At 31.0% G+C, this 27,567-nt stretch overlaps 6 protein-coding genes across 7 annotated transcripts; 5 read left to right on the plus strand and 1 right to left on the minus strand.

Moving 5' to 3' along the window:
- LOC134282294 (uncharacterized) lies at positions 1–1,513 on the minus strand. 2 transcript variants are annotated; one of them, XM_062764699.1, is made up of 4 exons: positions 1,382–1,513; positions 1,211–1,266; positions 868–1,008; positions 1–590 (listed from the first exon to the last, which is right to left on the minus strand). In XM_062764699.1, the coding sequence occupies exons 1-4, from the start codon at positions 1,471–1,473 to the stop codon at positions 262–264; spliced, it is 618 nt and encodes a 205-aa protein (XP_062620683.1). In that variant the 5' UTR covers positions 1,474–1,513; the 3' UTR covers positions 1–261. The 2 variants fall into 2 exon arrangements, with proteins under 2 accessions (XP_062620683.1, XP_062620684.1); XM_062764700.1 differs by lacking the exon at positions 868–1,008.
- Positions 1,514–2,277: 764 nt separating this feature from the next.
- Positions 2,278–3,998, plus strand: LOC134282296 (uncharacterized). The gene is made up of 5 exons (XM_062764701.1): positions 2,278–2,377; positions 2,719–2,965; positions 3,186–3,302; positions 3,412–3,499; positions 3,659–3,998. Exons 1-5 carry the CDS (start codon positions 2,318–2,320, stop codon positions 3,732–3,734), a joined length of 588 nt encoding a protein of 195 aa, XP_062620685.1. The 5' UTR covers positions 2,278–2,317; the 3' UTR covers positions 3,735–3,998.
- A 2,049-nt stretch (positions 3,999–6,047) lies between these two features.
- On the plus strand, positions 6,048–7,946 carry LOC134282297 (uncharacterized). The gene is made up of 4 exons (XM_062764702.1): positions 6,048–6,191; positions 6,301–6,368; positions 6,486–6,620; positions 6,773–7,946. Exons 1-4 carry the CDS (start codon positions 6,103–6,105, stop codon positions 7,393–7,395), a joined length of 915 nt encoding a protein of 304 aa, XP_062620686.1. The 5' UTR covers positions 6,048–6,102; the 3' UTR covers positions 7,396–7,946.
- Positions 7,947–11,416: 3,470 nt separating this feature from the next.
- Positions 11,417–13,115, plus strand: LOC134282304 (uncharacterized). The gene is made up of 5 exons (XM_062764707.1): positions 11,417–11,440; positions 11,897–12,143; positions 12,256–12,372; positions 12,557–12,644; positions 12,743–13,115. The coding sequence occupies exons 1-5, from the start codon at positions 11,417–11,419 to the stop codon at positions 12,798–12,800; spliced, it is 534 nt and encodes a 177-aa protein (XP_062620691.1). The 3' UTR covers positions 12,801–13,115.
- A 1,421-nt stretch (positions 13,116–14,536) lies between these two features.
- LOC134282305 (uncharacterized) lies at positions 14,537–18,582 on the plus strand. The gene is made up of 5 exons (XM_062764708.1): positions 14,537–14,808; positions 16,668–17,038; positions 17,328–17,566; positions 17,864–18,170; positions 18,515–18,582. Exons 1-5 carry the CDS (start codon positions 14,639–14,641, stop codon positions 18,580–18,582), a joined length of 1,155 nt encoding a protein of 384 aa, XP_062620692.1. The 5' UTR covers positions 14,537–14,638.
- Positions 18,583–19,462: 880 nt separating this feature from the next.
- On the plus strand, positions 19,463–21,345 carry LOC134282298 (uncharacterized). The gene is made up of 5 exons (XM_062764703.1): positions 19,463–19,652; positions 19,939–20,185; positions 20,533–20,649; positions 20,822–20,909; positions 20,996–21,345. Exons 1-5 carry the CDS (start codon positions 19,593–19,595, stop codon positions 21,054–21,056), a joined length of 573 nt encoding a protein of 190 aa, XP_062620687.1. The 5' UTR covers positions 19,463–19,592; the 3' UTR covers positions 21,057–21,345.
- Positions 21,346–27,567: the final 6,222 nt, after the last annotated feature.

Consider the following 27,567-nt stretch of genomic DNA (forward strand, 5'->3'; position numbering starts at 1 on the left):
TGTAAGATATATTTGATTTTCTGGAATTGGATTCTATTCCATTCTGTCTTCCTTATTTCTACACGACGATGGAATATCTACTTTAGTTATATCCTGTTGTATTGTTTCATAGATGCTATCATCGAGCATTATTCGTTAAAAAATTCGTTTTTGAAACATCGGATGATTTCTACATGACTAGAAATTAGTTTGAATGGTACGGCATAATATTTTAACCACAGAGACAAAAAAATGTTTGATCCTGATATAATTATTCTGAATTTAATTTTCAAAATCGGCGTAAATAGCTCTCTCATCGATTAGAAATACATCGTCTTTATTATTCAGTTTGTAACTACTTTTCCCGCGGTTACAGATCAGGGTGATTATGTACACTGTAACCAGAAAACCTGAAAAGCCCACTAGAACAATGATGGCAGTACTAATTTTCTCATTGTTCGTTGTGCTATCATCGTCGTCCATCATTTTCTTCATGTCATTTTCATTTGGACTGGATGATTTTCCGCTGTTCTCTTTCTCTTTTGGAACATAATTGTGGGACTGAGATTTGGTTTCACGTATGAAAATTGTGTTTCCTGCTTCTTCATTATCTAGATCAATTAAATACAGTAATATAACAATGGATTCTAATCATTAAAAATTCATGCATATCTTTTTGGTAGATTTTTCTCAATTATAATAAACAAAATATATTTCTTAAATATAAATAGATTAATTAAAAAAATACAACGAAATACATTATATTATTAATTTAAATATTTTGTCACACAGATAAACTTTTTCCTTATATTTTCAAAATTTGATTTATTTACTCTGAGTCCCAATGTATTCAAACCTGAGGAAGTGACCATTTAAATACGTTCATACCTGTCAATAAATTTTGGATGCACCCAGTCGTAAAATGACATTTTTCGATATTACATTCACAGTTACTTTGACAAAAATGTCCAAACGTTGGAAAAGGACATTTCAATTTGCAATTGGGTCCAATATATCCAACAGGACATCCTATGACCAAAAAATCAATTATTAAATGTATTATACTTTTTGAAAACATTTACAATCTACATACATTTGTAAACGATAAAGGATCATTTAAATAAAGAAAAGAAATAGATAAATAGTGATTGAAAAACAAATTAAAAGTAAATAAATAATTATCTAAATTAAAATGTCAATTGATTATTTCATTTAGGAAAAAATTACCTACCAACACAAGTTTTTGTCTTGTTGTCAAGAAAATAACCAGAGCAGCATTCTGATGAACTATTGGGAAAAAATTGCTTAAAAATCCCTCAATATCATGATTGATTAGAGTCTTTGCAACATGCAGATACTTATTAACACTTTTTAACAAATTAGTTTAAAAATTATAGCATACCCTTCACATGGATTTGGGGTTTCTGGACTGCATGTCATAGAAACGAATAAATAAGAAAACAATAGGAAATCTTTTATTCGTTCTTTCTTCATTTTAGTAATGAAGGAACGACTTCACGTTAGTTCTCTCAAGAGGAAATTATTTTCCTTTCAAACTTTTGGACTAAATAGCTATCTTTTCTGTCGAAATGAATTGAAATCATTGTTGCTAATTAACAACCGGAAAAATATAAACATGAAAACAGGAAACCCTTAATTATCCATAATTGATTTATTGATTTCGTGCTAGAAATCCCCTTAAATATAATTTATTCTGAAATTTGTTCACAGATGGTTGTATATATGAGTTTACAATATGCAGTAAAATATGATGCTTATACTGCAAATGAATATATTTAAAATTTCAAAATAAAAGAAGTACAGATTATGAACATAATTTTTATATAAAATTATACACAATATATCTACATGTATTACTTTTTAAATGCTTTACAAGGGGAATTTGTAACAAATATGTCTGAAAACTAAGAATTGTTCATGAATTGAAACATAAATCTCTGTAACAAAGGTTACAGTAGTGGATGCTGTTTTGATTCATCAAAAATATCTATGATTTACACGCTCTATGCATGTTTGATTAACCATACGTACACTATATCAAATTTAAAGGACACAAGGTATGACTAATAGTTGCTATAAATAGCTATGCGATTCCCCAGGTTCTAAATATGGGTTTGAGAATTTTCATTTGAAAATTTCTTATGCCCTTAACATGTGTACTTTCATTTCTAGTAGGGTTGTCTGCTATTGCAGGTAAGCTCCCTAATTCATGTATCTTTTGAATTTATAAATCAAATTAGCTCTTTGGAGAATTTTTTAATTTTGAAATTCTTTTTTATAGTTCCATATATCAATACATGTGTGCAAAACAGCAACAATGAGAGAAATTCCTCACTTCTCAATATGTATAATAATTACCGTAATGTTTGTGTCAAAAGTGAGTATCAATTTGTTTATTAATTGCTATTAAAACATGCATTTCTTTTCAACTACATGTATTATCTACTTTAATTCTTTAGATTGATTATAGCAAAGGTTATTTGTATAATTTTGCAGCTTATGCGAATGTGAGTTTTCTGAAAGGGGAATAGTAATCCATACCCTTGAAACAAAAAAAATAAAAGCCTTTCAAAAAATTTTTGTTTCTTCCCAATCCATATTTAATGATGTTATATTATTCAGTGGAAGGGGTAAACTGCACACATTATTATTACAAAACATTGAAAAAGATTCCTTTTATTTTACACGAATAGAAGCAAATCTCCCTTTTTAAAACAGGTTACTACATTTGGAAGATGTGAGATTTCAATAATAACCATGCGTTTTGTCGAGAGTTGCCCAGAGGATGAGGAGTCATGGGCAAAGGCAGCAGAAATATTAGATTGTTCGTCTGTTACTCAATCTTGTGCAGAATCAATGGGGTCCTCCTTTAATATTCAGAATTACATTTTTCAATACCATTGTGTTATAAACGCTTGGCGAAATGCAACGATGGAAGTGTGCGCATTAAATAGAACAATATTAGGTACGTTCTTCTCGATAGTAATACCAGTCGTAGTTTAATTCTGCAGTCAATATTCACCCAGTAGCCACTTCCGACGAAAATTACACAAGAATTGTTTTCTCCAAATTCTGAATATTGAAAAAAATTTAAATTAAAATGATTTGTTTTAAACTCGTAAAAGAAAATATTCTGTAAGTTCATCTATGTAATAATTCATACATACACAAATTAATTAATCTAGGTTTTTGTGCTGAGTTTAATATTCAAGGAGCGGTCATACAAGACAACTACGACGCAGTCTGTACACAACATACACCTCCTTGTCCATCGAGTTATAACTCAGCCGAAGCCTATAAATGTAAGAAATGAAATACACTTTGATGAGTTTACAATATTGAAATAGTTCAAAATCTGGTAAATAAGTGATATATAATGTTGCATTTTTATATGATTCTAATTGTTTTTAGATCCGTCATGCTATGAGATGGCAAAAAGAAACAGAATAACACATATGAAAACAATGGAGGAAGAATTCCATGCTTCATCAAGTTCGAGGTTGAACATATATTTATCTCTCTCTCTCTCTCTCTCTCTCTCTCTCTCTCTCTCTCTCTCTCTCTCTCTCTCTCTCTCTCTCGCTGTCACATTGTAGTTTTGCTGTCCTATTCTAATGCATATATTGTCATTTAAATATCCGATAACACTTTTTTACAGGAACATCCTCAGCTCATTTCTCCTCACGCTCTACTTAATATTTAAAAATACAGTGTCTATAGTAGTTCTTGAATAACAGGAACAAAAATTAGTTTACCTTTAAAAGTCATGTTCAACATTTCTGCATCAAACTCGGAGAAGATCAATGAACTTCATAGAAAGACGCTGTTTATGAAACATTATCTCCATCCCAAATTTAATGGACATTGTTTATATTTCAATGATCATAATTTTATTATGTGTGGTGAGAAAATGCATGTCGGTGTAAAGTTCGGTGTTTGTTAATTTTCATAAAATGGGTTTAAGCATTTTGTCTAAAATTAAATGGGCATTGATTATATAAAAAATGATAATAATAATATTATGTGTGGTGTGAGAATGCATATCTGTGTAAAGTTCGATGTTTGTTTATATTCATATAATGTGTTTCAGCTTTGTTTATATATTTTTTTCTTTAATTGTTTTAGTCATTACGTTAGGAATTCAATATTATATACGGGTATGTACATAAACATTTGAATTGGTTGTAATTTGTAATGTTTTTTTTAGTATCAAGGTACATTACTATTGCATATACTTAAGAGCTTGTTTTCGATGATCATATAGCATGGAAATTATTGTAAAATAAATGACATTTCCTCTTAAAATGAATATATTTGGAAAAAAGTGCCAAAGTCATTATTTTTGTCCAATGCATAATTTGTCATTTCATGTACAAAATTAACCTGAAGAATAATAAATTATAAAATATGTCTTTATCTTTTATTGTACTCTGTATACGACATCATATATTCTTCTCTTGTGTTGTTGACAAATTAGGGAGATAAATATCAGAAAAAAATTCACAGAAAGGTGAGCGACTGAAATCGATGGATCTACTTTTAGGGTATTTATATGTAAGCGGGTGACAACAGCTAATTTAAATTGATGCAAATTAGAAGAAGGAATGGATCACGACCATTAAGAAAAACATAAGGAAGATTTTTTTAGACAAAAACTATAAATTTCTGCGTAATTTTTTTTTCTGAAGTCTCTGAAAATGTGTTTTAAATACTACCAAAGGCGTGCATTTGTCTCTTTCCTAGTGGAGAAGTAATATATTGATATTGGTTTTATTTTTATCCCGTTTGAAAATATTTCACTCATATAAAACATAACTATATAACGGCGAAGGGCTTCAAAGTTTGACTTTTACTCGGCACTCAGGGCCATTGAGAAATGAAGGATATTTGCCGCACCAACACCCGCCGTGACCTATATTTGAAGGTCTCATCCAGACGACCCGCAATTTTTTATTTGCATGTTTGGCTGTAGTATGAAATACTTGTTTAGACCACATCGATGTGTCGTCTTTTGCAGTATAAACACTGTAAATTGCATAAAGTTGCTGATGAATGTCGGTTTTTATAGCTAAGCGGGCTATTCCACGGACCTCCCTACACAGGAACATTATTTTGTTATTGTATCTATTCATTAAAAATAATCAATAAGATTACGAACAAATTTGCAATTCAAAAAGGCTTTTTTTAGTGCAACGAAAGCTCAAATCGTCTGATTTCCATACACAGGTAAGTAAACAAATTCTCCTTCTGGTGTTAAATTGAACAGCGTTATCGAGACATGTTGACCTAATAAGATTCTCTATAGAGGAAACGATCAGGTTAATCGATCTTTGTAGAATAAAATTAAAACACTTGTTGTCGTGAATGTTGCAGGATAACCTCCTCGGTCTCGAAATGTTTTCTGAAATATAAAATCCGGCTTTTATGATTCAAACAACATTTCGAGACCGATGAGGTAATCTTGCATCATTCACGAAGACGCGGACTTTATTTCTTAGATCGGCGATACTTCAGCTATATTGTGTTGCCGCAAATGTACCTAATTATCAAATGTGTGCAAAACAGGAACACACCAGCTATATATATTTCTGTGACGGACCCTTTAGAGAAAGTTTAAAACATGTCGATATTCGTTTGAGTAATCACTCGCCTTCATTTTATGATCAATTATGATCTTTATTTATTTGCTTGTTTAATTGCCAAAAATTTTGCACTATATTAAAGATTTTTTTTTATCAAAAATATTTACGAATATTTTATTTGAAAAACTGGAATATTTGTCAGAACAAAATCATGCATTTCCTTTTTCAAACATTTGAATATCTATGTTATTGCAAGTTTTGAATCAATTTTTGTTTAAATTGAAAAAGACTTTGGATTTGATTCATAAAATATATTTCAAAGTGGGTGTACAGGAATTTGTTAATTGAAAAACTAAAAACTGATTTCAAACCAAATCATCATATATGTAATTCAACAATATTCAGGAAACACTTATAAAAAATTTCCTTGTAAAAATTATTATTTGATTTTATGTATACGCCATGTTTTATTTACTTGCTAAATAATTGGATTTTTTTCTTTAAAACTTCAACGCAGTTCATGGATTTTAGAGAAACACTACAGCGTTTTTCTTTAATTGCCCTCTTAACGTTCTCTTCTGTGCAGTTCATTTCAGGTCAATGCACTGGGTATGTTCATTTTTTTTGTAATTTCAATTTTTAGTATTAAATAATGCAATCAGATTAATTAAGGATAATATAGGGACATTTTTTGTAAACCCTTTAAAATTTTTCACAGGTCAAATTGTTGCGGGCATGGTTGCTGCGCTGGATTTATGCTTGATTTAAATACAAGCTCTTGTATTCGTGAGTTCATTTTTATTCCACTTATTTATGGAAAGATACTAATTATATTACAGTGCATTGATTTATCATTGTAGAATAACATTCACTGATTCCTTATCTAAAACTATTATATAAAAGCCTGTGACACCGGTTACATTGGGAAACATTGTGAGATACTTTGTCCATTTCCAATGTTTGGAGATGGTTGCCAGTTCCGATGTGACTGTGACAATTCCTCTTGCAGTCCTTTGATCGGTTGCCGATCCGCCTCTAGTGAGTACTATTTGCTGAACAATATTATTAGGATATAACAATTGCTTTTCCAAAGTTACATTTTTTTTCAAAGTAAAATATAAAAGATTTTGCGCTTAATACAAACTTGTCAATTAAATCAATATTTATGGTATTCATTCTGTTATTAATAGCTACCTTACAGGATGAAAGAATGCTGACGAACCAGAATGATTTAACTTTAAATGTATCTCCACCACCTACTACAGAAAGTAATATTAAAGTTAATACAAGTTCTGCTAAAATCAGAGAAATAGTGATAGAAGGACAAACAAATGAATATCATACGAGGATCAGAATCCCTCACTCTCTTGTGACAAACACAAAGGAAGTTCCCAGGAAAGGGGAAAAAGACACAGACTCATTAGCTATCGGTGCAGGAAGTGCATTATTGATAGGTATTTTTGCGTTTAACGCTTTCTTTGTCATCATAGTATTTACCCTTGTGCTGTATTGTGGTTGTCGTAAATATAGAAAGTACAGAAAACGCAAGAAAGATAACTCCGCCACTGTTATTCATTACCATGAAATCGATGACAGTATCGCTGGGCCTTGCATGGATTACGACCCTTTGTACACTGCAGGTGTCGCGGAGATGAAACACGTCCTTGTTGAATATGAGAATGAACCTTTGAACAGGGAGAGAAAGAGTGTAATAAACATTGATTCACGGAAAAGACAGTCCGATACGTCCCCAAAACAATTAGCACGTCCAAGTGAGCTTGTATTAGATCAAACGCATATACAGGAAGGATAGAATACGGAATAGAAAAATAGAAAAGATTATTATGCGCGTATTTATATATCTGCATGGACTGCATCTGATAGTAAAAGGCAATTTTCAGATTTTAACTGTATATTTTTGATTTTATTGATTTTTTAAATATATTGTAAACATCAACAAACATTTTATTTTTCGTCCTTTTCTATGTTCATGTATAATGTAAATAGTGAGCACATCACATGTGTATATGTATATTGATGAAACTATGTTATTATTATAATGCCCAAACTTATGATTGTTTTCTATTAAAATAGTCTTGCTTGATAACAGAGATATGTTATATACCTTTGTTCTCTGTATACGAGGGGTGATCAAAAAGTTCACGAACTATCTCTATATCTACAAAACCACAATTCATATTAGAATGAAATTCGGTACACGCATAGCCATGCACAAGGTCTATAAATAGCATATGCTAAATAAAGTTTTTCTCTTTGTTTGTGACGTCACAATGTGAAAATGACGTCACTATGTAGCTCACTTGTGACAAAAAATGGTTGTCTCAGTCGAACTCGATCAACAAACGACTGAACAATTTATTGTATATCTTAGAAATCCCTCTACAGTATCATATAATAATTTGTACACAGTTTATTAAGATAAATGAGTTTTTACAAATTCAATCAATGATTGGATTGATCGTTATAGTGAAGGAAGGCAGATGGTTAAAAATGATACTTGTCATCTTGCCTATTGAAAGCAAGTTTGGAAAGATATGTGTTTTTAATTAAGCAATTTGCTTTCAAAGACCTCCAATTTACACCTTGAAAAAAAGTTGAATACTTGAAAAATACTATACATATGAAATACCTAAGATACCCTTTACTTTAGATTTTAAACATATTAAATATGATAAAAAGAAAGCACCCATTCTCTATCCACCTTGAATAAAGGTCTCTCCCGAGACAGAAGATTTGTGTTTTAATGGTCGCCATGCTAATTTTTGGAAATGATATTCTTATCCATCCATTCTGTTGCCGAGATTTGACCATTTCTAACAAATGAACTGTTCTTGTCATAAATATTAACTCACTTGGAAAGAAATATAAAACTCAGAAAAATCTTTCAACTTTTTGTGACAGAACGCTACTGAGGGGGTCACGTGACCGCCAATATCACGTGATCCGCGCATGCGCAGAACGGTGGTTGATGTGCATTAAAATCAGAGAGGATTAATTTAAGATATAATCAACATTGAAACCAAATATTGTTTCTTTTATGAAAGTTATTCAATTAGTTCAATTCAACCGAACTTTTTGATCACCCCTGGTAACTCTCATAGTTCTTCTTTTATCTTTATTTTGGTATTTATTTAGCAATCTGTTGCTTTCTTATTTAACCAGTGATTTTTTTTTCCATCTTGTGCCTTTTTAGTATTTTGCTTATAAGGACAGCAATGTAAACACTTCTTTAATGAGACTTAATATTATGTTACAGGTTAAAAAAAAAGTTCTTAAATTTGGAAATTAAATGAACTTTGAAAATATTCGTTAATTTTTTCAATAAAATTGCAAGTATAGACAAATCCCACTTAGTAAGGTTTAAGAAATGAAAACGAACCTCAAAACATGTTAGCCTGATGCTTAAAGTTAAATATAAATTAAAGGTAAAAATATACCAAGCCATGTGAATTCTATGAGGAAAAACAAAATGACAAAAATCAGAAAAATCGCATGCTGAAACTTTTCCTTATAAAATTCACTTGGCTCGGTATATTTTTCTATAATTAAAATGAATTAAACTTTTAGTGCCATGCTTGCATATTCTAAAATGTGTTTTCATCTGTAAACCATTACTGTGTGTGATTTGTCAATTTTTGTAATTTTATTGAAGCATTCACTAATATTTTATTTCATTTCCAAAGGCCAACAGGTGAAGTAATCCAAGTATTGTTTACTTTTTTATACCTATTACATGATATTAAGTCTCATACAAAAAATGTTTGTATTATCTCTTTTTCCTTTCTTCGGTAAAGTTATAATTTCTATTGTAAAAAAAAAGTTCATATATGATTCTTAATATCAAATCCAATCCCCAACCGTGGCTATAAGGACACACATATCTGTACTGGGGTAATAAAAATATTTTTAAGAAATCAATTTTGTTCCTTGAGATGTCTTCCTTTTTTGTGATATCTTAACCCGATGGCTTAATTTAATATTCAAAATACCCTCTCTAAAATATAATTGAATTTTGTTATCTAGTTAGTACATGGTTAATTTACTTACGATATAGGACGGCATGATAGTAAAAGTGTGCAAAACATCTGCCCTCATACATTGTACACATTTACGACAACTACACAGTAGGAAACCGTCCTGGATTTTTACGTTCAGGTTCGATTAGTCTCAAGTAATGCATCTGAGCTTTACATAATGAGATGGCAATAGCGAAACACTTAAATATGAGTAAAGAATGTATTCAGCAATTTGTATTGGGTATTTTTCAGATTTATAGAACTTGACCTGTTCTAATCTTTAGATGATGATTTACGTCAGGTTCCTTGTTTAAGATAAACTTACAAAATTGTAAAGGAAACACCAAGGAATCCTTATCATAAAAAACTGTTTTGTAAGGACAAGATTCTTTCAAAAATATGTTTGAATTTATATTAAAAACACACGTTCTCGATTTTTTTTTGTAAATCATGTTACATAACAAGCACGTTTTATAACCAAACGTCTACACCACAGGCAAAAACCACTCAACACTCATCTTTATCTTCGAATTTGTTTCAGTTAATAATTCTTATTTTTATTCAAATGTCGACTTGGTATACTCCAGTGAATTCGAAATGAAAGACACAACACAACTGCATCATACCTTTCGTGTGCAGATGTTATACTGACAACATACATTAAGTGACATACTAAATCTAGAAAATTCTTTCTTCTAATAACATTGTTTAAAAATAAACTTTCATTAGATCAAATCTTTGCTGACATTTTTTCATACCAAATATAAGACCCCTTGTGAAGTGGTTACGGTGTCTGCTCTAGAGTCGCGAAGTAAGGAGTCAATCCATAAGTTGCGGGTTCCAATCCTACCGTTGGGCGACGAGACCGTATAGACAGAGGTCCCGTGTCGCAGTGGGTGCTGACACGAAAAATATCCCTCATTGCTCAACTGCCCTCAGTGCCGAGTGTCGGATAAAATTTGTATCCCTTCAACGGCAAGTGGTGGCTTCACATGAGTAAAACATTTTCTAGAGAGACTTAAAACACCTTGAAATCAATCAATCAATTTTGATAATTACTTTGAGTAGAACTTTAACCAACTCTAGGATTATTGAATGTAATTATAATTAAGGCTTAAGGTGGATAACACCGGTCGACATTGGATGTTTACTCCTCCTAGGTGCACATGTACTAGAATTTATTTTCAAAACATTTCACATTCTAGGTTTTTAGCCCTTTAACATGTTTAAAGATATATTACTTTTTGATATTTGTCTATTCATCGGTGAAAAAAAATGATTAGGCTTGTTTTTAGCGACAGAGCATCAATTGAAAAATATAACATAATCTTTTTTTTATAAAAAAACGAAGAGCAAGAAGAAAATAATGAGTCATTCTTTTAGTTGGCAAAATTTACAAAGTGATTAAATAATTCGCTATGGATGAGACATATGTCATAAGGAACATCTACAATGGAAACGATGTGAAGCAATATATTGTGTAAAGTAAACTTTGTTTTATGAAATTGTACGGTTTAGAAAATAAGAGTTAGCGCTCTTGGTATGACTTGTCTTTTCAATACGTTCCTCGAAATTTTTGTATAAAAAGTTACTTGATTGTATTTTCCATACTAGTTGCTTTTAAATCATAACAGATAGATTTGTTATCAAGTGGAAAGGTAATTTTTAGTGACTATTATTCAGCTACCTTTCTAGTTACATATAAGTAACATATATAGGGGAATTTTCTTGTTCTATTTTTACGTATTGAAAATACCTGCATGCTGGACATTAGTAACGAAAATTTTTCTCATTAATATGATATTGAATGCTATGGAAAAGGTATGGTTTTTATTAATTAAGATTTTTAAAAAAGAATTACAGTTTATTTTGCCCAATTAATGAATAATTCATCTAATTTTCAAGGAACAGTGGATATATTTTCAAAACGCATGTTGAAGACCATGAGAGCGCACACCAGTTTTCACTTTTTAATTGTAGTAACTGCGATATGTATGACAAAGGTTAGTTATAATTAAATACATAGTTTACATTATTTTACTTCATATCTAAATCAACAATGCATAGTAATGAATGTTTAATATGCATACAAAGTAATACAAATTCTAAATGCGAATCTCATCTACATAACAGCAAAAAATTGTGATGTACAAATAGAAAATATCTCCTATGCAAAAATTATTGCGTTTAACTTCACATAAAATGGTAAATATACTCTTTTAATGTTTTGCTTATACATTGTTTAACGCTGCAATAAAATGATGCGCTTCTTATCAGGTATCTACATTCGGGACATGTGAAATATCAATATTAACCATGCGATTTGTTGAGAAATGTCCAGCAGATGAGGTATCATGGAAGAAAGCAGCAGAAAGATTAAATTGTGCGTCTGTTACTCAGTCTTGCGCAGAATCGCTGGAACCTCCATTCAATTCTCGGAATTATATTTTTCAATATCACTGCGTAATTAATGCTTGGCGAAATGCAACAATAGAAGTGTGTGCATTGAATCGCACAATTTTAGGTATGTAGTAAATATAAAAAATGCATATCAAAATAGATATAAATCGAGAAGCAAAGAATTATTATTAATTTATTCATTGTTTTAACATTTAAATATCTGTTTAAAAATTCAGGTTTCTGCGCCGAGTTTAATATACACGGAGCGGTCATACAAGATGATTACGATTCGGACTGTACACAGCATACACCACCATGCCCATCAAGTTATAATTCGGCCGAGGCTTATAAATGTAAGCATATCATCATTAACCATTTAACCTCAATATAAAGGTTTAACATACTTTCAAATTCAACTGCTGTCTTGAGTTATCGTTTGTAGTCAAAGCAAAGAATACTCGTACATGTATCATTCTGACTATGTAATGCTGTATGTTATTGTTTCATTTATACCTTTAGTATTTTTATCATATTTAGACCCAACATGCTATGAAATGGCATACAGAAACAGAAAAAGACAAATGAAACCAGTGACAGATAAATTCATTTCATCAGCAAGTGCAAGGTAAAACTCTCTCTCTCTCTCTCTCTCTCTCTCTCTCTCTCTCTCCTTTAACATGTTTTAAGTCTTTCATGACACTTCTATTCAATATCTTATTACAGATCAGCTCTACATGGTTTATTCTTCACAGTTTGTTTACTGAGAAGTACTTTGTCCTGATTTTCCTTACAATCTAGTCAACGAAAAGATAAAGTTGAAGTTATCTTATTCATTTCCACCAAGAGAGACCGCGATTTTTGCAGAGGATCAGAAAACTCAGGGTCAAGATGAAGATGTCGTTGCTTATCAGATGCGATCTCCAGCATTAATTCAATTTTACAAATTGCATGCATGATAAGAAGTCAGCATTTTCTATGTTTCGCATGGCTGCATGTGTATATCTGTTACACTAAGGTGCTTTTTGATTATTTATTATATTTCAATATAAGATTATTTTAATAAAACATCTACAGGGTACTTTTGATCTCAATAAGAATTTAGTCAGTAGGCTAGTAAACAATTATTGACTTTTTTATCAATCGACTGGATGCTGTAAAATGTTATTTTGTGTTTTCATTTACATTTATGTTATTCAACTTTTGCAAATGAAAAATTAAATATAAAAAGTTCACCAGTATGATTCTGGAAATGATAATGTAACAGGGGAAGTATTTTGGATTAGTTATTACATGTTATAATCATTAATAATGTACTTGGATGAATGTCACTTATGATATGAATACGTATATAGATTGCCTTTATTAATTTACATTTTCCATACATTGAATGTAGCATGCTTTAAGAGTTGTAAGACCAGTAGTGATAAAACCATGGAATACAGACGTCAATCGTAGCTTTGTTGTTGCCAAAATGCATATTTCAAATAAATTCTTTTGATCAAAGTTAGAGGTATTAAAATTATGTTACTTTTATTCAATCAATTATAATTAAGTACCAATTTTAAGACATTCTATATATTCTATTAAAGTTTTACCTGTTACATGTATCTTGTAATACAAAACATTTCCATCTTTGAAGAACAACAGGTTAAAGTGACAACAAACTTGTTTAAAAAAGGAAATGTTAGGTAGGAATTAAATAGATTTACTTAAAAATTTATGTTTAACCCGATATACTTATTTGTGTATCATAGTTTACCATAAAAAAAAGAGAAGTTTATTGTTTTTCGACTAATATTCAATCCAGGATTGATCGATTGATTTAAACATATTTTATTGAACACAATCAATTGGATTGGACACAAGTTATGCCAACTAAGATTTTCCTCTCCGAAAATCATTGATTGATCGATTTGGATTTAATTCTTCAGAAATTAGAATCGCTATGCTCAAGATATGGAGATATATCGTTTTTTTTTTAAATATAAAATACTTGAAAAATTGTACATGTAATGAAGAAATAAAAAATATATATATTTCACTTTGTCAAAACAATGTCATTTCACTTTGTCCAAAAAATATTTTCCTTTGTCAAAAAATATTATTTCACTTTGTCAATGTCTCTAGAAGACAGAAAACATTTCTTTAAGGAAGTCTTTTCATCTTGGAATCCCACGCTCTAATATCGTCATTTGATGTGCAACTGTGTTTTTCCTGTAAAGGAACAGTTACTTGACCCTTCTGGGGTTATATAAGATAAAAGATTAAGTAATGAATCAAAAATAATAACATCAAGAAATTAAAAAATATTCGTATAAAAGAGAGACAACTCTATTCATAATATTACCTACTACAGATTTCTAAATCGAAAATTTGCATCCCCAACCAATTTTGATAATTAAATTCCTTTCTTTTTTATGTATTTATAAGCATGTTCAGCCAACAAATAACTAGCCGTCTCATAAAACACTATCGATCATCAACGTATAATATATAAATTGTGTTGTCCTGCATAAATCGATTTCATCCCTAGAACTTAACACAGAGTTCTCCCCAACAGTACACAGCAATGATTGTGCATAATTCTATTGATCTGTTTTGGTTCCTGGAGATTCAAAGATGATGGAACCGCCCGATGGGAAAACTGGAGCAATGGCCGATTTAACCGATCATTTACCAGGATGGATGAAATGTATCCAAGAAAGGCTTCGAGAATGTATGGATTCCCTGTTTGGCAGACTTCCTGAAAATGTAAAACGACAAGGGATAGTGCTCCTATATATTCTTAGGTAGTATAGCATTTCTACGCACGTTACTTTTGATTTCCTCCTTGAGTCAATAACATGAATGAGATCGTAGATGGTAGAAACATGTATTTCTGTGGTAATTCAGCTGAATTCCGATTTATCAATATAATCCTGAAAAGATATATCAACCTCTTGTTATACTTTGCATACAATATATGCACTTTTATTTTGATACATTGTAATATGCATTGTGTTTACGTATAAATTACGTTATAGAAGGTACATAGTGTTATACAGTGTATCTCTTATCTTTTTTAATCTGTTTATTGAATTGGTGAATTTTGGTGCACACAAGCAAGTTAATAAAAAGAATGAGACAATAAATAATTAATAATTGATTGAATAAAACAAAACATCGACATATTAAGTCATTTTTTGAATCCACAACCCCAGCTTAATTAGCGTATTTGATTTGATTTGATCTACACTGCTTAATGTAACCCAAACATAGAAGCGAAATAAAGAAATATACATGTAATACTTTAAGTTTGGTCAGTTCAATTTCCATGCATATACAACCTATATTAACCAATGAATATAAACTTATTAATACAAAAAATATATAATGCACGAAAAAGGACAATTAGAAGCATTTATAAAATAAAAAAAATCATACAAGCATGTTGAATCATTATAAACTAATTGATATTCAATTAGAAGAAAAACCTCTAAATCTACAAAGAAAAACTCTATTGACATGCTGAAGTCGTCAGTGAAATTCACACATGATTTGTCACATCGTAGTAACAGCTGCACGACATTGTATGTCTACATCTGATTATTTCTTGTTATCGATCTAATGTTACCTGATGAAGACTCTCTTAAAACTCGTGGATTTCTGATCTGCCCTGGTAAAATCTAGTTAATTAGTGTAATCCAAATGGATAGAAGGTAATGAAAAAAGATAATTAACTAATGCTTTTTTATCTATTTCTGTTTAAATGTTTACGTTTTGCTCTGGTTTGCAAGCAAAGATGAAAGCAGCTTTAAACTGCAACGTATTGTTTTTTTTAAATTTCAGTAGTGTTTAAAAAAATCGAATTCTAATACATGAAACAATCGTATATTTCAGCTTTTGTTTATTTCTTTTTTGTGTTATAAGAAATTTCAGGCAGTAGTTTTAAATCATTACCAAGCATAATTGGTTATAACCCCCAAATGCCTAATATCACCATTAAATAAGTAATTGTAACATATTGGCCTGTTCAATCGATACTACTTTTTATATACTTACTCAAAGGTTTTAACGTTCACCAGTCAGAGAAACCCATGTCTATACTCTATCGATCTAGATAAAATTATATTCACAGTAGCGTAGTATCGTTTTTGAAGGAGGGGGGGGGGAGCAACCCGAGAGTAGGGGGATCAGACTTCTTTCAAATATTCACTCAAACATTACACATTTCTTATCTGAGATTTATTTGACAATACTGCAACCGAAGGAGTAAATTGACATTCAGTGTGTATATTCTATATGAAAACTATTTGTGAGCTAATCTTTTTGACTGTACATCTTTGTGTGAGAGAGAAATAGAGCTAGAGAGAAAGAGAAAGAGAGTAATATTTTATGATTTTAGCAAAGACATTAAATTGTAGTTTGCGTCAGGCAAAGTCAAGTAATTGTGAAAGTTATTTATTTCAAAATTATCTAAAACTTATTTAAAATCTAATTAAACTTCGTTACATTGTATGGAATTTTTAAAGTTAGGATTTAAAAAAATAGTTAAAAAAAATAATAAAAATACCTATAGTAAATGATTTTAAACATGCATAAAACTTTGTAATTTGTAATCATTGTTTGAAGACATTGATGTGTAAAACATATACCATTCCTCTTTCAGCATGGTATTTTCTGTAATTGGAGTAATCACATCATTTCAGTACGTTTGGACAGCTTTCGCTTCCGATCCACATTCAAATACTCTCTCACATGACCCAACAAAAGAATGTCGGAAGGGAGACGAAGAGTCATGTCCATGGTTCATGATTTTCACAGAAATGAAAGACAAGATAAATGCGCTCGAAGAAAGTTTCAAAGAGCAAATCTCACAAAGTGAGAACTTGGAACGAGACTTTCTGAACCAATCAGAATTGAATTATATTCTAACTGAAAAGTTGAAGTTATTTTTCGAAAAGTTAGATAATATTACATTGCACTGTGGAAGAGCTGAAGCACAGGCAGCTGAAATATCTTCAAGGATGCTTTTCGATGGCAAGTTCAAACCCACTTATTTTTAAAATATGAAATTGCAATTCAAATTTTATTCTTTTGATAGCATTTTGTTCAAAACATACACCTATACGTGTTTTATTGTTTCTGGTTTTCAATAGTTAGAAAACATATCTTTGACGATGAAAACTCTTTACAAACAAAAATCTTTTTTTATCTTACATTCCATGCAAGTAACGGTTAGGTATTAAAAGCACAACGACTTTTGATAAATGCTTACCTGATTAAAGTTTCGTGGACTTACACCTTTCAAATATAATATCTTTTGCAGAGGTCATTTTATACTTCCTATTGACCGTAGTATTGTTTGAGATTTTTACAAGGATTAGACCCCATAGTAGAGAATGGAAGGAAGCCATTGAGGTTAATATAAGGAGGTACTTGAAAAAAACAGAAGTAGCTCATTCAGATCAAATGACTGGTAGTACGGCATCAAGTCCAGAAGACGCAACAGATAATGGATCTGAGCTTATACCTAATGGCGTCATAAAAGAGGAGAAAGAAAAGAAGGTATTTATTTCTAATGTAATACATGTATATCATAATTCAATTTCAAATAATACCTATTAAAAATATCTTGCATTGGATATGTGTAAATTAATTGTCTATGATCTTATAAAACGATGAAATATTAATAGAAATAAATAAGCTTGAAATAACTTGATAATGTGGTAAATTTTGCATTTACCTCCGATTCAAAAATTACAACATGATAACACTGTAACAAATTGAAATCTTAGAAGAAAGCATATAATCATGAAATACACATGTGTATGAAATTTATTTACTACATTTATTTTTTTTAAGAATGGAACACCTACGCATACCGCACCATCAACGCCTAAACACGGAGTCCTGAGGAACGAAATGTGTATCGTACTTTTCCGGAAAGAATGCCTAAGTATCTACAATTCTGTTATTGAAACACTTCTTTTTTATTTCACAGAAATTAAGATCGCATCTGCGCCTTATTACGTCATTGAAAATTTTAATGACATCAGCAAAATACCTTACGTTAAATTGTTTATTCTTGTGTGTGATCACAACTTGAACTACGGGAGCGGAAGTAAGGATATAAGATTAGCTACTATCAAAGTACTTAAAACTTGGGGAGGTAAGTAAAGGAATTAATTTCTGATATTCTTTTCGACTGTTTTCAGACGGGACATTGTGTAAATTGTTAACCTTTCGTAAAATGATTTTAAAATGCATGTCCTTGCACAATGCTTTTAATTTCATTCTTTTCCGGGTACATGTATTGAAAATAGTTTAATTTAATATTCTGAACGTAAACATTGATTGTAGCATAGCATAAAGGTAAAAATGAAATTTCAATTGCAGAGGAAAAAATCTTGAGTCCTTAAAACAATCTAAAATTATGTATATAAAGTAATGGATTTTAGTATGTTCCTGACATTATGATTCTCAATTGCATTTAACATTGTTACATTTGTACAGCTGTGCCAAAACAGATCAATAGAATTATGCAGAATCATTGCTGTGTACTGTTGGGGAGAACTCTGTAAAGTTCTAGGGATGATTTCTCTTTTTCTCTTAAAATTAAAGATATGATAAAGACAGCATTCAGGAGGGGTATTTAAAGAAATAATATCTATTTTTTCCAATATTTGTTTAAGTGTTCCATATATACATGTACATGTGCATTTGTGTGTATGGCAATGAGTAGGTATTACAATACTGATTTGAAAGTAGAAGAAGAAATCTTTACCCATTACATTTGTTTTAAAGACTGTTCTACACGTCACAAAAATAATCGAATGATAAAATAATACTCAGTAAATTAATTTCCCCCTCATATCTCATTTACAATATTCATGAGAATTATCTTATTATGGGAGTTTTTAGGCTATATATGATTTTTTTGTGTCTTATTGAAAAAAAAAAAATCATCCAGATAAAATATGTGCACAAAAGCAGGAAATCATGATTGATACTTTTATTTGTTTAATGGACTTTAATATCGAAGTACTTGACAATTATTAATTTCCAAAGAAATATTTCGAATTTGTTTCGAATTTGTAGCGCTTTCAAGGTTCAAAATTGAACAAGCTTAGGGTACATTTAAGAAACAGTGAACCAAATTACTTTTATTGAAATAATTTGTTTTTAAGCCAATCTATTGCTTTAAAAATGTTACTTTTTGGCATTTTGTTAAACAAATAAGACATTTGTGCAAAGTAAAGGCATTGTTGCGTCAAAGTTTCCAGTTAGCAAAGGATTAGTAGCAAGTTAAAGTTAGTGTTCTTAGAACGAGACACAAGAAATTTATTTAAGAAGGTCTGCAATATATAAATTTTTCTGAACGAATTCAGTGCATGGAACATACATGCCTTCTCAGTTCAATGTCCATAGTTAGACTGAAAATTTTCAGTGTCTATATTTAGAGCTATTTTTAGACACAAAACATTTTGAGCAAAAGAAAATTTTCTGCCGCCTGTCTTGTCCAGGTGTATATAGCTGTTCTCTTAGTTGACAGGGACATTGAGATAGATCATTTTCTGGCATATGCGGGAAAATGATAAACAATTCAATTATTTCAATTACAATAATAATGACTGCATTGTGTGTAGGAAAAGTAAGTAACAGTTCTATCTTATTTCAATTATATTTTCACTCACGCCTTTGAGGGGAAGGGTCTAAAACTTCAGTGTTTCTTTTAAAAAAACAGAGAGAATTCACTTTTTTGAAAGCATTTTCTTTAAATAAACTTTTCTTGTGTTGGTGCAAATAATTTATTGCATTATGCCCGAACAAATGCATTTATCGGCCTATGCGTTGAGAAACTATTGCATTTATCTTTACAGTTCTTGACATTTAAAATAGAATTTTTAAACACATTAATTTACATTATTTTTAAACAGGTTACAGCAATAGGACAATGTGAAATCTCCATATTAACCATGCAATTTGTTGAGAAATGTCCAGAAGATAAGGAGTCGTGGGCAAGAGCAGCGCAAAGATTAAACTGCGAATCTATTCCTCAGTCCTGTGCAGAATCTTTGAAACCCTCATTCAGGAATCAAAATTATATTTTCCAATACCACTGTGTGATAAACTCTTATCGAAACGCAACGATGGAAGTTTGTGCATTAAATCGTACAATATTGGGTACGTATATCAGATTGGCAACCTTACACCCCTCAGATCATATATTAATCTTTATCCAAAGTGAAGGTAGTTTGATTAAAACAGTTTAATCGCAACATAAATATATCAACTCACACTATAATTCATATGTAGGATTAATGTACAAACAAGCACAGCTTGATTGAATAATAAATTTTATATGTAATCGAGTCACCCATTGCAACAAATACAATTGTTTTTTTTTTTTTTAATTTTTTTTTAAAGAGAATGCTTATTCATTTTTCATTATCAACACAAACTTCCTCTAATGTGCCAACATTTTTTTTTATTTACACGTATAATGTATTGAATGATATAATACATTGTAGGCTTTTGCGCCGAGTTTAATATACATGGAGCGATCATACAAGATAATTACGACGCAGACTGTAAACAGCATACACGACCATGTCCATCAAGCTATAATTCTGCCGAGGCTTATAAATGTAAGAATTAATTTTCTTTTGTATCAGCTTTCTTGTTATATAAAGAGAACCACTATGCTATACACGCTTACCTACAATCTTGTTCAAAGTGTATGTATTTTGAGATGGTCCTATCTTTATCCAAATTATTTACGCATGCATTTTTCAACCAATCATTTTCTAATCACATTAGATCCGTCATGTTATGAGATGGCACAAAGAAACAAGAAAACAGGGACTGAAACAGTGGAAGACAAAATTCATTCATCAGCAAGCTCGATGTAACGCTTTCTAATTTTTTCGATGTCCTATTTTTATGAATGTATATGTCTTTTGTCATTTAATACCTGTTGCACATTCATTACAGGACTGCTCTTGGTCTATTTCTCTTTACGGTCTGTTTACTAAGAAGGACAATGCTCTTTTGAGTCACTGGGTCGCCGGGTATTTTTTTTTACAAATTTAAATGTTGCTGGTTCAACAGTCACTGCACCAAGACTTTGAAGATAATTCCGTGCGTACAGTCAAACGGAAGAGGTGTGTGTTCATAAAAATGATATTCCCCTGAAAACAGATTAAATGGAATGAACAATACAGAGGCTGCATTTATGGTGTAAGAATAGCCTTGCATATCAAGTGGTTTTAAAATCCAATCCATATTTATTTACCACATGTGGTTTTGTTTTATATGTAGAAATAATTGTTTTATGAATTCAGTTGGGTTCAATAGTACACACGGGTACATTGTATGTTTACAATTAAATTAAGAAGAAAATATTTTTGTGGTTTTTTAAGTGGAAACGCAGTAACCGTTGCTGTAATATATGATACCTAGCACGGTTTAACTTCAACAAATTCTGAATGAATAAGTATTCGTTACTTGGATTTTGTTTTATGATGATCATGTAAGATATTGTTTGCATTTATGTCATTCATGTTTTAACTTTTATGAGTAGGCTATTTAAATGTAAATAAATTGCATGATATTTAATGAATATTTGCCAAGATTTTTTAAAGTTTATTCGTACTACGTCGTTACACATGTATAGTAAAGTTTAAAAAAAAAAAACTACTCAAGACACATGATTTCTTTTTAAAACGATAAATAAAATTGTCCTCCCCGTTGGCTATCCAGAAACATAACAAGAAACTGAATGCACCAATACACAGTGATGTAGCATGGTCTTTGAAAAGCGAATAAATAAATTCAACCTACCTGCCAGAAAAAAAAAACGATAAATAAAATTGTCCTCCCCGTTGGCTATCCAGAAACATAACAAGAAACTGAATGCACCAATACACAGTGATGTAGCATGGTCTTTGAAAAGCGAGTAAATAAATTCAACCTACCTGACAGAAAAAAAAACTGACAAGCAAAAAAGAAATTTCCAAACTCGGCAAAGCTTTTTGGGCAGAGAACAATTCTATTTTGGGGAGAGGGGGGCAACTTCTTTCTTTTTCTTCGAATTTATAATATACTTATAATAACCCTTATTTAGACTTCGCCTTTTGAATCGGCCTCGTATAAATTCTCAAAAAGCGAGATTTCATAACAAAAGCATTGGGACGATAAAGATCCCCAAAGCTTAACTGTCGTGAGTGTCCAGTATATATCTTACATTTGTAAATTGAAACATTTTGGCAATAGATGGTGATATTTCTCTAGGTGTAAAAATTCTCAAATAGGCGTAAATCAACATATAATCAATAATCAAATATCGTTGAATCTAGCTTCTTGTTGAGTAGATTTCAACATGTTCGATAAAAGAACCCCTTTATTCAGATGCAGAAATAGCATGCAATTTTAATTTTAAAGAGAAGTCACCAGAGACACAGAATGTGCAATGTGTGCATAAATATTTATTTGCAGTTTCTGCAAAAGAGTTTATCAAGTACATCGTTTTTACGACCTTAAAGTGACAACAACTTTGGCTAAATTCAAAAACTTAAAATATAGCTACAGGTAAAAAATATAAAACGAGTGATAAACAATTCTCTGTCAAAGTAAAGTAACTGCTAAGCTGCAGCGGTATGGTTTTACAGCTGTTTATACTAGTCTTTGACCATCCTGTATTGCAAACAATGTATTGTGCAATTTACATTGTTCGGCGTGTATTTCTTCACTTTCCATCATTAATCTTTCAACAATCTTACATTCCCTTATTCTATACACATTCTATTACCAACCTGGTAATATTTTATGGCTATTTTATCCACGTCCTTACCCTTTACAGTCGTCTTTATGGATCAATAAACTCTCAGGCAGGCATTATTTTTTTTTTCTGCAAGCCTACAAAAGAAAGATAATTTTTAGACTAAGACAGTCATTACGCTACAACTCTGAACGCAGCACTGTTAAGGCCTACTATGAGAAATCAGCGGAAAATAGACCTGCAAAAAAGGGGGACCTTTTTAAAACTGAATTTATTTTAATTAAGCTGTTTTATTATCACAGAACACAAATACTTATTGAAATAGCATAGTATAACCCACTCTGTACTGTATGAAGTTTGGTCCCATCAATGGACAGTCACGTGATGAATGCATAGTAAATGTACTGAATGTAGGTCATCAACAAATTTCAATATCGCAAGGGCATACCCTAGTTAAAATTAAAAATTCAAGTTATTATTTGTATCTGCATACTTTGTAGTTTTTGATAAGTGCTGCTGCTTTGAATAGATTTCGCGTTTTAATAGTTAAATTTTCAGGTAAATAAGACAATGTCGAAATATGTTTGACTTTTACCAAATAATTTGTGTACTTGTAAAATCACGCCATCGATTTAAAGAAAGCAGCAGCACTTTTCAAGTTAAGAAAAATAACCTTTATCTATATTCAAAAAATGGTTAAGAACTATGAAGTGTATGCCCTTGCGAAACTGCGATTTTATGAGGCATCTCGATGTAAAATATACGTAACCTGTACATAAAAACACGACATAATTAATTAAACACATTCTCTTGATAATTAATTAATAATCGCACTAAACAAAGGATATGCATTGGTATTAATCGGCTTTTTAAAACCTGTAAATAATATCCCGTTTAATAATAAAACACATTTTTCATTGTTAAAAAATTCCTCAATCTGCCTCTCACAGCACATGAAATACGTCATTTTTACAAAAATGACGTCACGTTTACAAATTCATCGCGATCGGTGCTTTGTCTATAACCAGCTACATGGGATTTAACTAGCAAGTTTTTTAAATGCATTGATAAGTTTAATTGTTATTTATTATGCGAATACAGTTAAAAGTTGCAAACTATTTCATTTTCAGGTACAATGAGATAAAAGTGATATTTTTGTGTGACGTCACAGTAAATTTTTCCCGTATAAATTAGGCCCCGCCCCCTTATTCAAGCCTTAACAATGCTGCGAAGCCAAAACCTGAGCTATTTACCGGGATTTAAATACTTTGAATTTGAAGTAAATTTATCCAAAAATAACTCGACTGTATTTAAAAATATCTGAGTTTTGACTGCAAAATTGGGAAAGAGTAATTAAGGACAGATGATACAAACATAAAATGGATGCCTGGAGGGATATATATCTTTTAGCCTCATTTAATAAAAATGATTAATATAATACATTTCTAAAATTCGATAGGAAGTTTTTCCTTTCCGTGGCTTGCGGCTTGTTCCAAATTTCTGGCACACCTGTTGCGAACAAAGGCTCGTAATCCATGCTAGGTCCAGCGAAACTGTCATCGATTTCAAGGTAATGAATAACAGTGGCGGAGTTATCTTTCTTGTGTTTTCTGAACTTTCTATATTTACGACAACCACAATATAATACTAGAGGTACTGTGAGCAATGAGCTCACTAAATGATACCCCCGCCTCCCATATGTATAAAAAGGCAGTGTCCATGTTTTGCTATGGGAAACCCAAAATATGTGTCGGATCAATAAGTAAAATAGGAGATGCACAATGACAATCTTGTGAAAGTATCCTTTAATTTCATTCGGTGGTATGAGAGGAGTTGCGGATAAGAGATGGGTACCCCAAACCGTAACAGAGAGACGGACGGACGGACATACCGATTACTATATACCCTCCCGCTTGAAACAACAGTATATATAATAGCGAAAAAGAAAGCATTAAACCCCAAAACACCTATTAATTATTTACTGTCTGCAACGACAGTCCATGTGCCTCCGTCCTCTTCTTTTGTCATCTGTACTTCGATCGTGTTTCTTGGAGACAAATGCGAATGATAGCTTTCATCCCTTGGATGATTATCCTCAGTTGCTGGTCGTTTATCAAATGTTATATTTAAGCTTTTTATCGGTGTTTCTTATAAATTTACTTCTACTCTCTGCTTTTCTTGATGTAGGAAAAAATGGAGTTAATTTCAGTTGGTTTGTCAGAACTCTGTAATCCTCTAAATTAGCTAGTAAAACATAAGTGTACCTAAAACTTCTTTTACATGTAAAATATAGAAAATATAGAGCATATGATTTGAATTAAATTATCCCAAATTGCATATATACGTGCAGGCGCGGATCCATTTTTTTTCCTGGAGGTCAACCCCCATTTTTTTAATTTGAATTCCTCTGCAATTGATGTAAAAGCCTAGTTTTCATATACGCTCTCATTTTCAAAATTCTTGGCAGAGATAATTTTTTTTTAAGTTTTCTGATCAATGTAGTGAACTTCTTTGCAATGACAATCAGAAAATCAATTTTTTTTTGTGATTAGGATTCTTTTTTCAATTGTGAAAATATTATTCACAATACTTCTAGATTTATCTAAGATATGTTATCTATTTAAAACTTTTATCGGGATGTAAATACAAGTTGGCCAGGATATCGAATTACACAAAGCTTAAAGAGCATTATGGTAAATTGGATCTCGTACAAAACCGTATTTATATCCTTTAGATGTTTAAAAATTCTAAGTAATACCTTAGTACAGATACTTAAATTTGTGACAATCACGTTTTATATTTGCCTGATCCTGATATAAAACTTGTAAAATGTCCTTTAAAAAAAAAAAAAATATGACGCCGAGAAATTACGTCGAACGTTTATAATGAGAGAAACCTGTGATGGATGTAGATATGCATTGCTTTTTAAAGTTGATAAATGAAAACATCTGCAAATATAAATACATGTACTATGATCTACAGTAAATTGTTAATACATGTAAGTTATACAATTTACTCGTTGTATATAAGAATGAACCTTTGAACGGGGAGAGACAAAAAATGATTTACATTTATTCACAAAAATGACGATCTGAGATTTCTTCTAAACAATTAGCACGTCTGAGTGTCCGAATAGTAGAATTATTTTTAAATAAACAAAACAATAGAGCAGAAAAATTTATATTTAGATTATTTAGTAACATATTTCTTAACTGTTTGAAGTAATTCAAATGTCAAATTTTAAGATTTTGAATTGTTTAAATTTGATATTTCTTTTTGTGTTCTTGTGACCGTTTTAATATTCTTTTGCTATATTTTCAGGCTTGTTTGATTTCTAAATGTATAATTTTATTTTCAAACATGCCTAGTTCTTGATATTTTTTTCATTTTTCTGATCTTCTATTGCAAATTTTCTTGTGTGTAAGCTAGACTTACATTCATTCCAAATAAACTCAATTTAATGTTTTATTAAAACAGCTTATTGATATTCACTGATTAAAATATCAGGATGGGTAATTTGCTTTAATTTTGACTGGAGATGGGGAAATAACGGTTGCAATATATCTAAGCTGCTTTACAATGCCGATGCTTTTGGTGAAATCTAATTTGGTGTGTAACCGTTTTTTTTACGTAAATACAGTGTATATAACGAGTTAAGAATAAAAGTCACAAATTCACAATTAAACTTTCATGAAAACTAATAAGCAATCTTTGGAATAATTATTGAATCTCGGGCAAAAGTACAACATTCTCTGAAAAAATATCTTCATTTCCGACAAAAAAAAGAAGAAAAAAATGCAAGTAAATGTTACATGATATAAAAAAAATCTAAAATATTGAAATAACTTTATATCAGCGAAAGTAGTTGGGAAATATGTTAATATGAATACATGATTATAAAATAAAGAAAAAGCCCATTTGTTTAAAGCAGAGTTTAATAAAATAGGCATGTCATTTATTTCTTTTATTACAATATCTAATACCCTACATACTTATGAGATAAACAGCTTAAATTTTGAAAGAAAACATGGATATGATTAATTGACTGACTGTTGTTTTGCATCCCGTTTTACAATTTTTTGCTCATAAAGAGACGTCCTAATATACCAGTGAAGGGTTTCAAATTTAGACCATTATTCGGAACTCAGGGTCAATGAAAAGTGTGGGTTCATATCGTGTCAAGGTCTACCATGACAGGGGGCCTTGGTTTTTAACGTCTCATCCGGAAAACACGCAATTTTCACTCTGAAGTGCCGAACGCTTGCCATAGAAAAAAGTTGCTACCTATTTTTTTCTTCATCTCAATCGTGGTCGTGATTTGAACACACTACTTTCCGATCAAAGAGTGAACGCTCCACTGCCTGTGTCACCGTAAATGTTACTTGGATATGATTGCAGTTTTGCACAAAGATACTGCGTCAGTACAGATTCTGCTTATAGATTTGAATTACTTTCTTTTTGAGCAGTTTTATTGACTCCATATTTAAAAAGGAAAAAAAAAAAAAGAAACGGAGAGGTCCATTCTAATTGTCATTCATCTGAAAATATCTTAATCCATTTGCCTGAGGATTTTTTTTGTGGCAAAATCTGTTTAAATTAGTCAAGGGGCATTAAAAAGGAGATGAATATATGGAAAACAATGCCAAACGAAAACGGGCAATGTAAGATAAGAAAAACTTACTTGGGTGCATGGGTCAGTTTAGTCAGTAATTTGCATTTTATAGTTCTTCTTTCTTATTAGGTTTTTTTTTTGTACAAATATTGCAATTTCCTTTTCGAATAAATT

Source organism: Saccostrea cucullata, unplaced genomic scaffold, assembly GCF_032062105.1.
Source record: "Saccostrea cucullata isolate Sc308-1 unplaced genomic scaffold, CSIRO_AGI_Scuc_v1 ctg1593, whole genome shotgun sequence".
Taxonomy (NCBI): domain Eukaryota; kingdom Metazoa; phylum Mollusca; class Bivalvia; order Ostreida; family Ostreidae; genus Saccostrea; species Saccostrea cuccullata.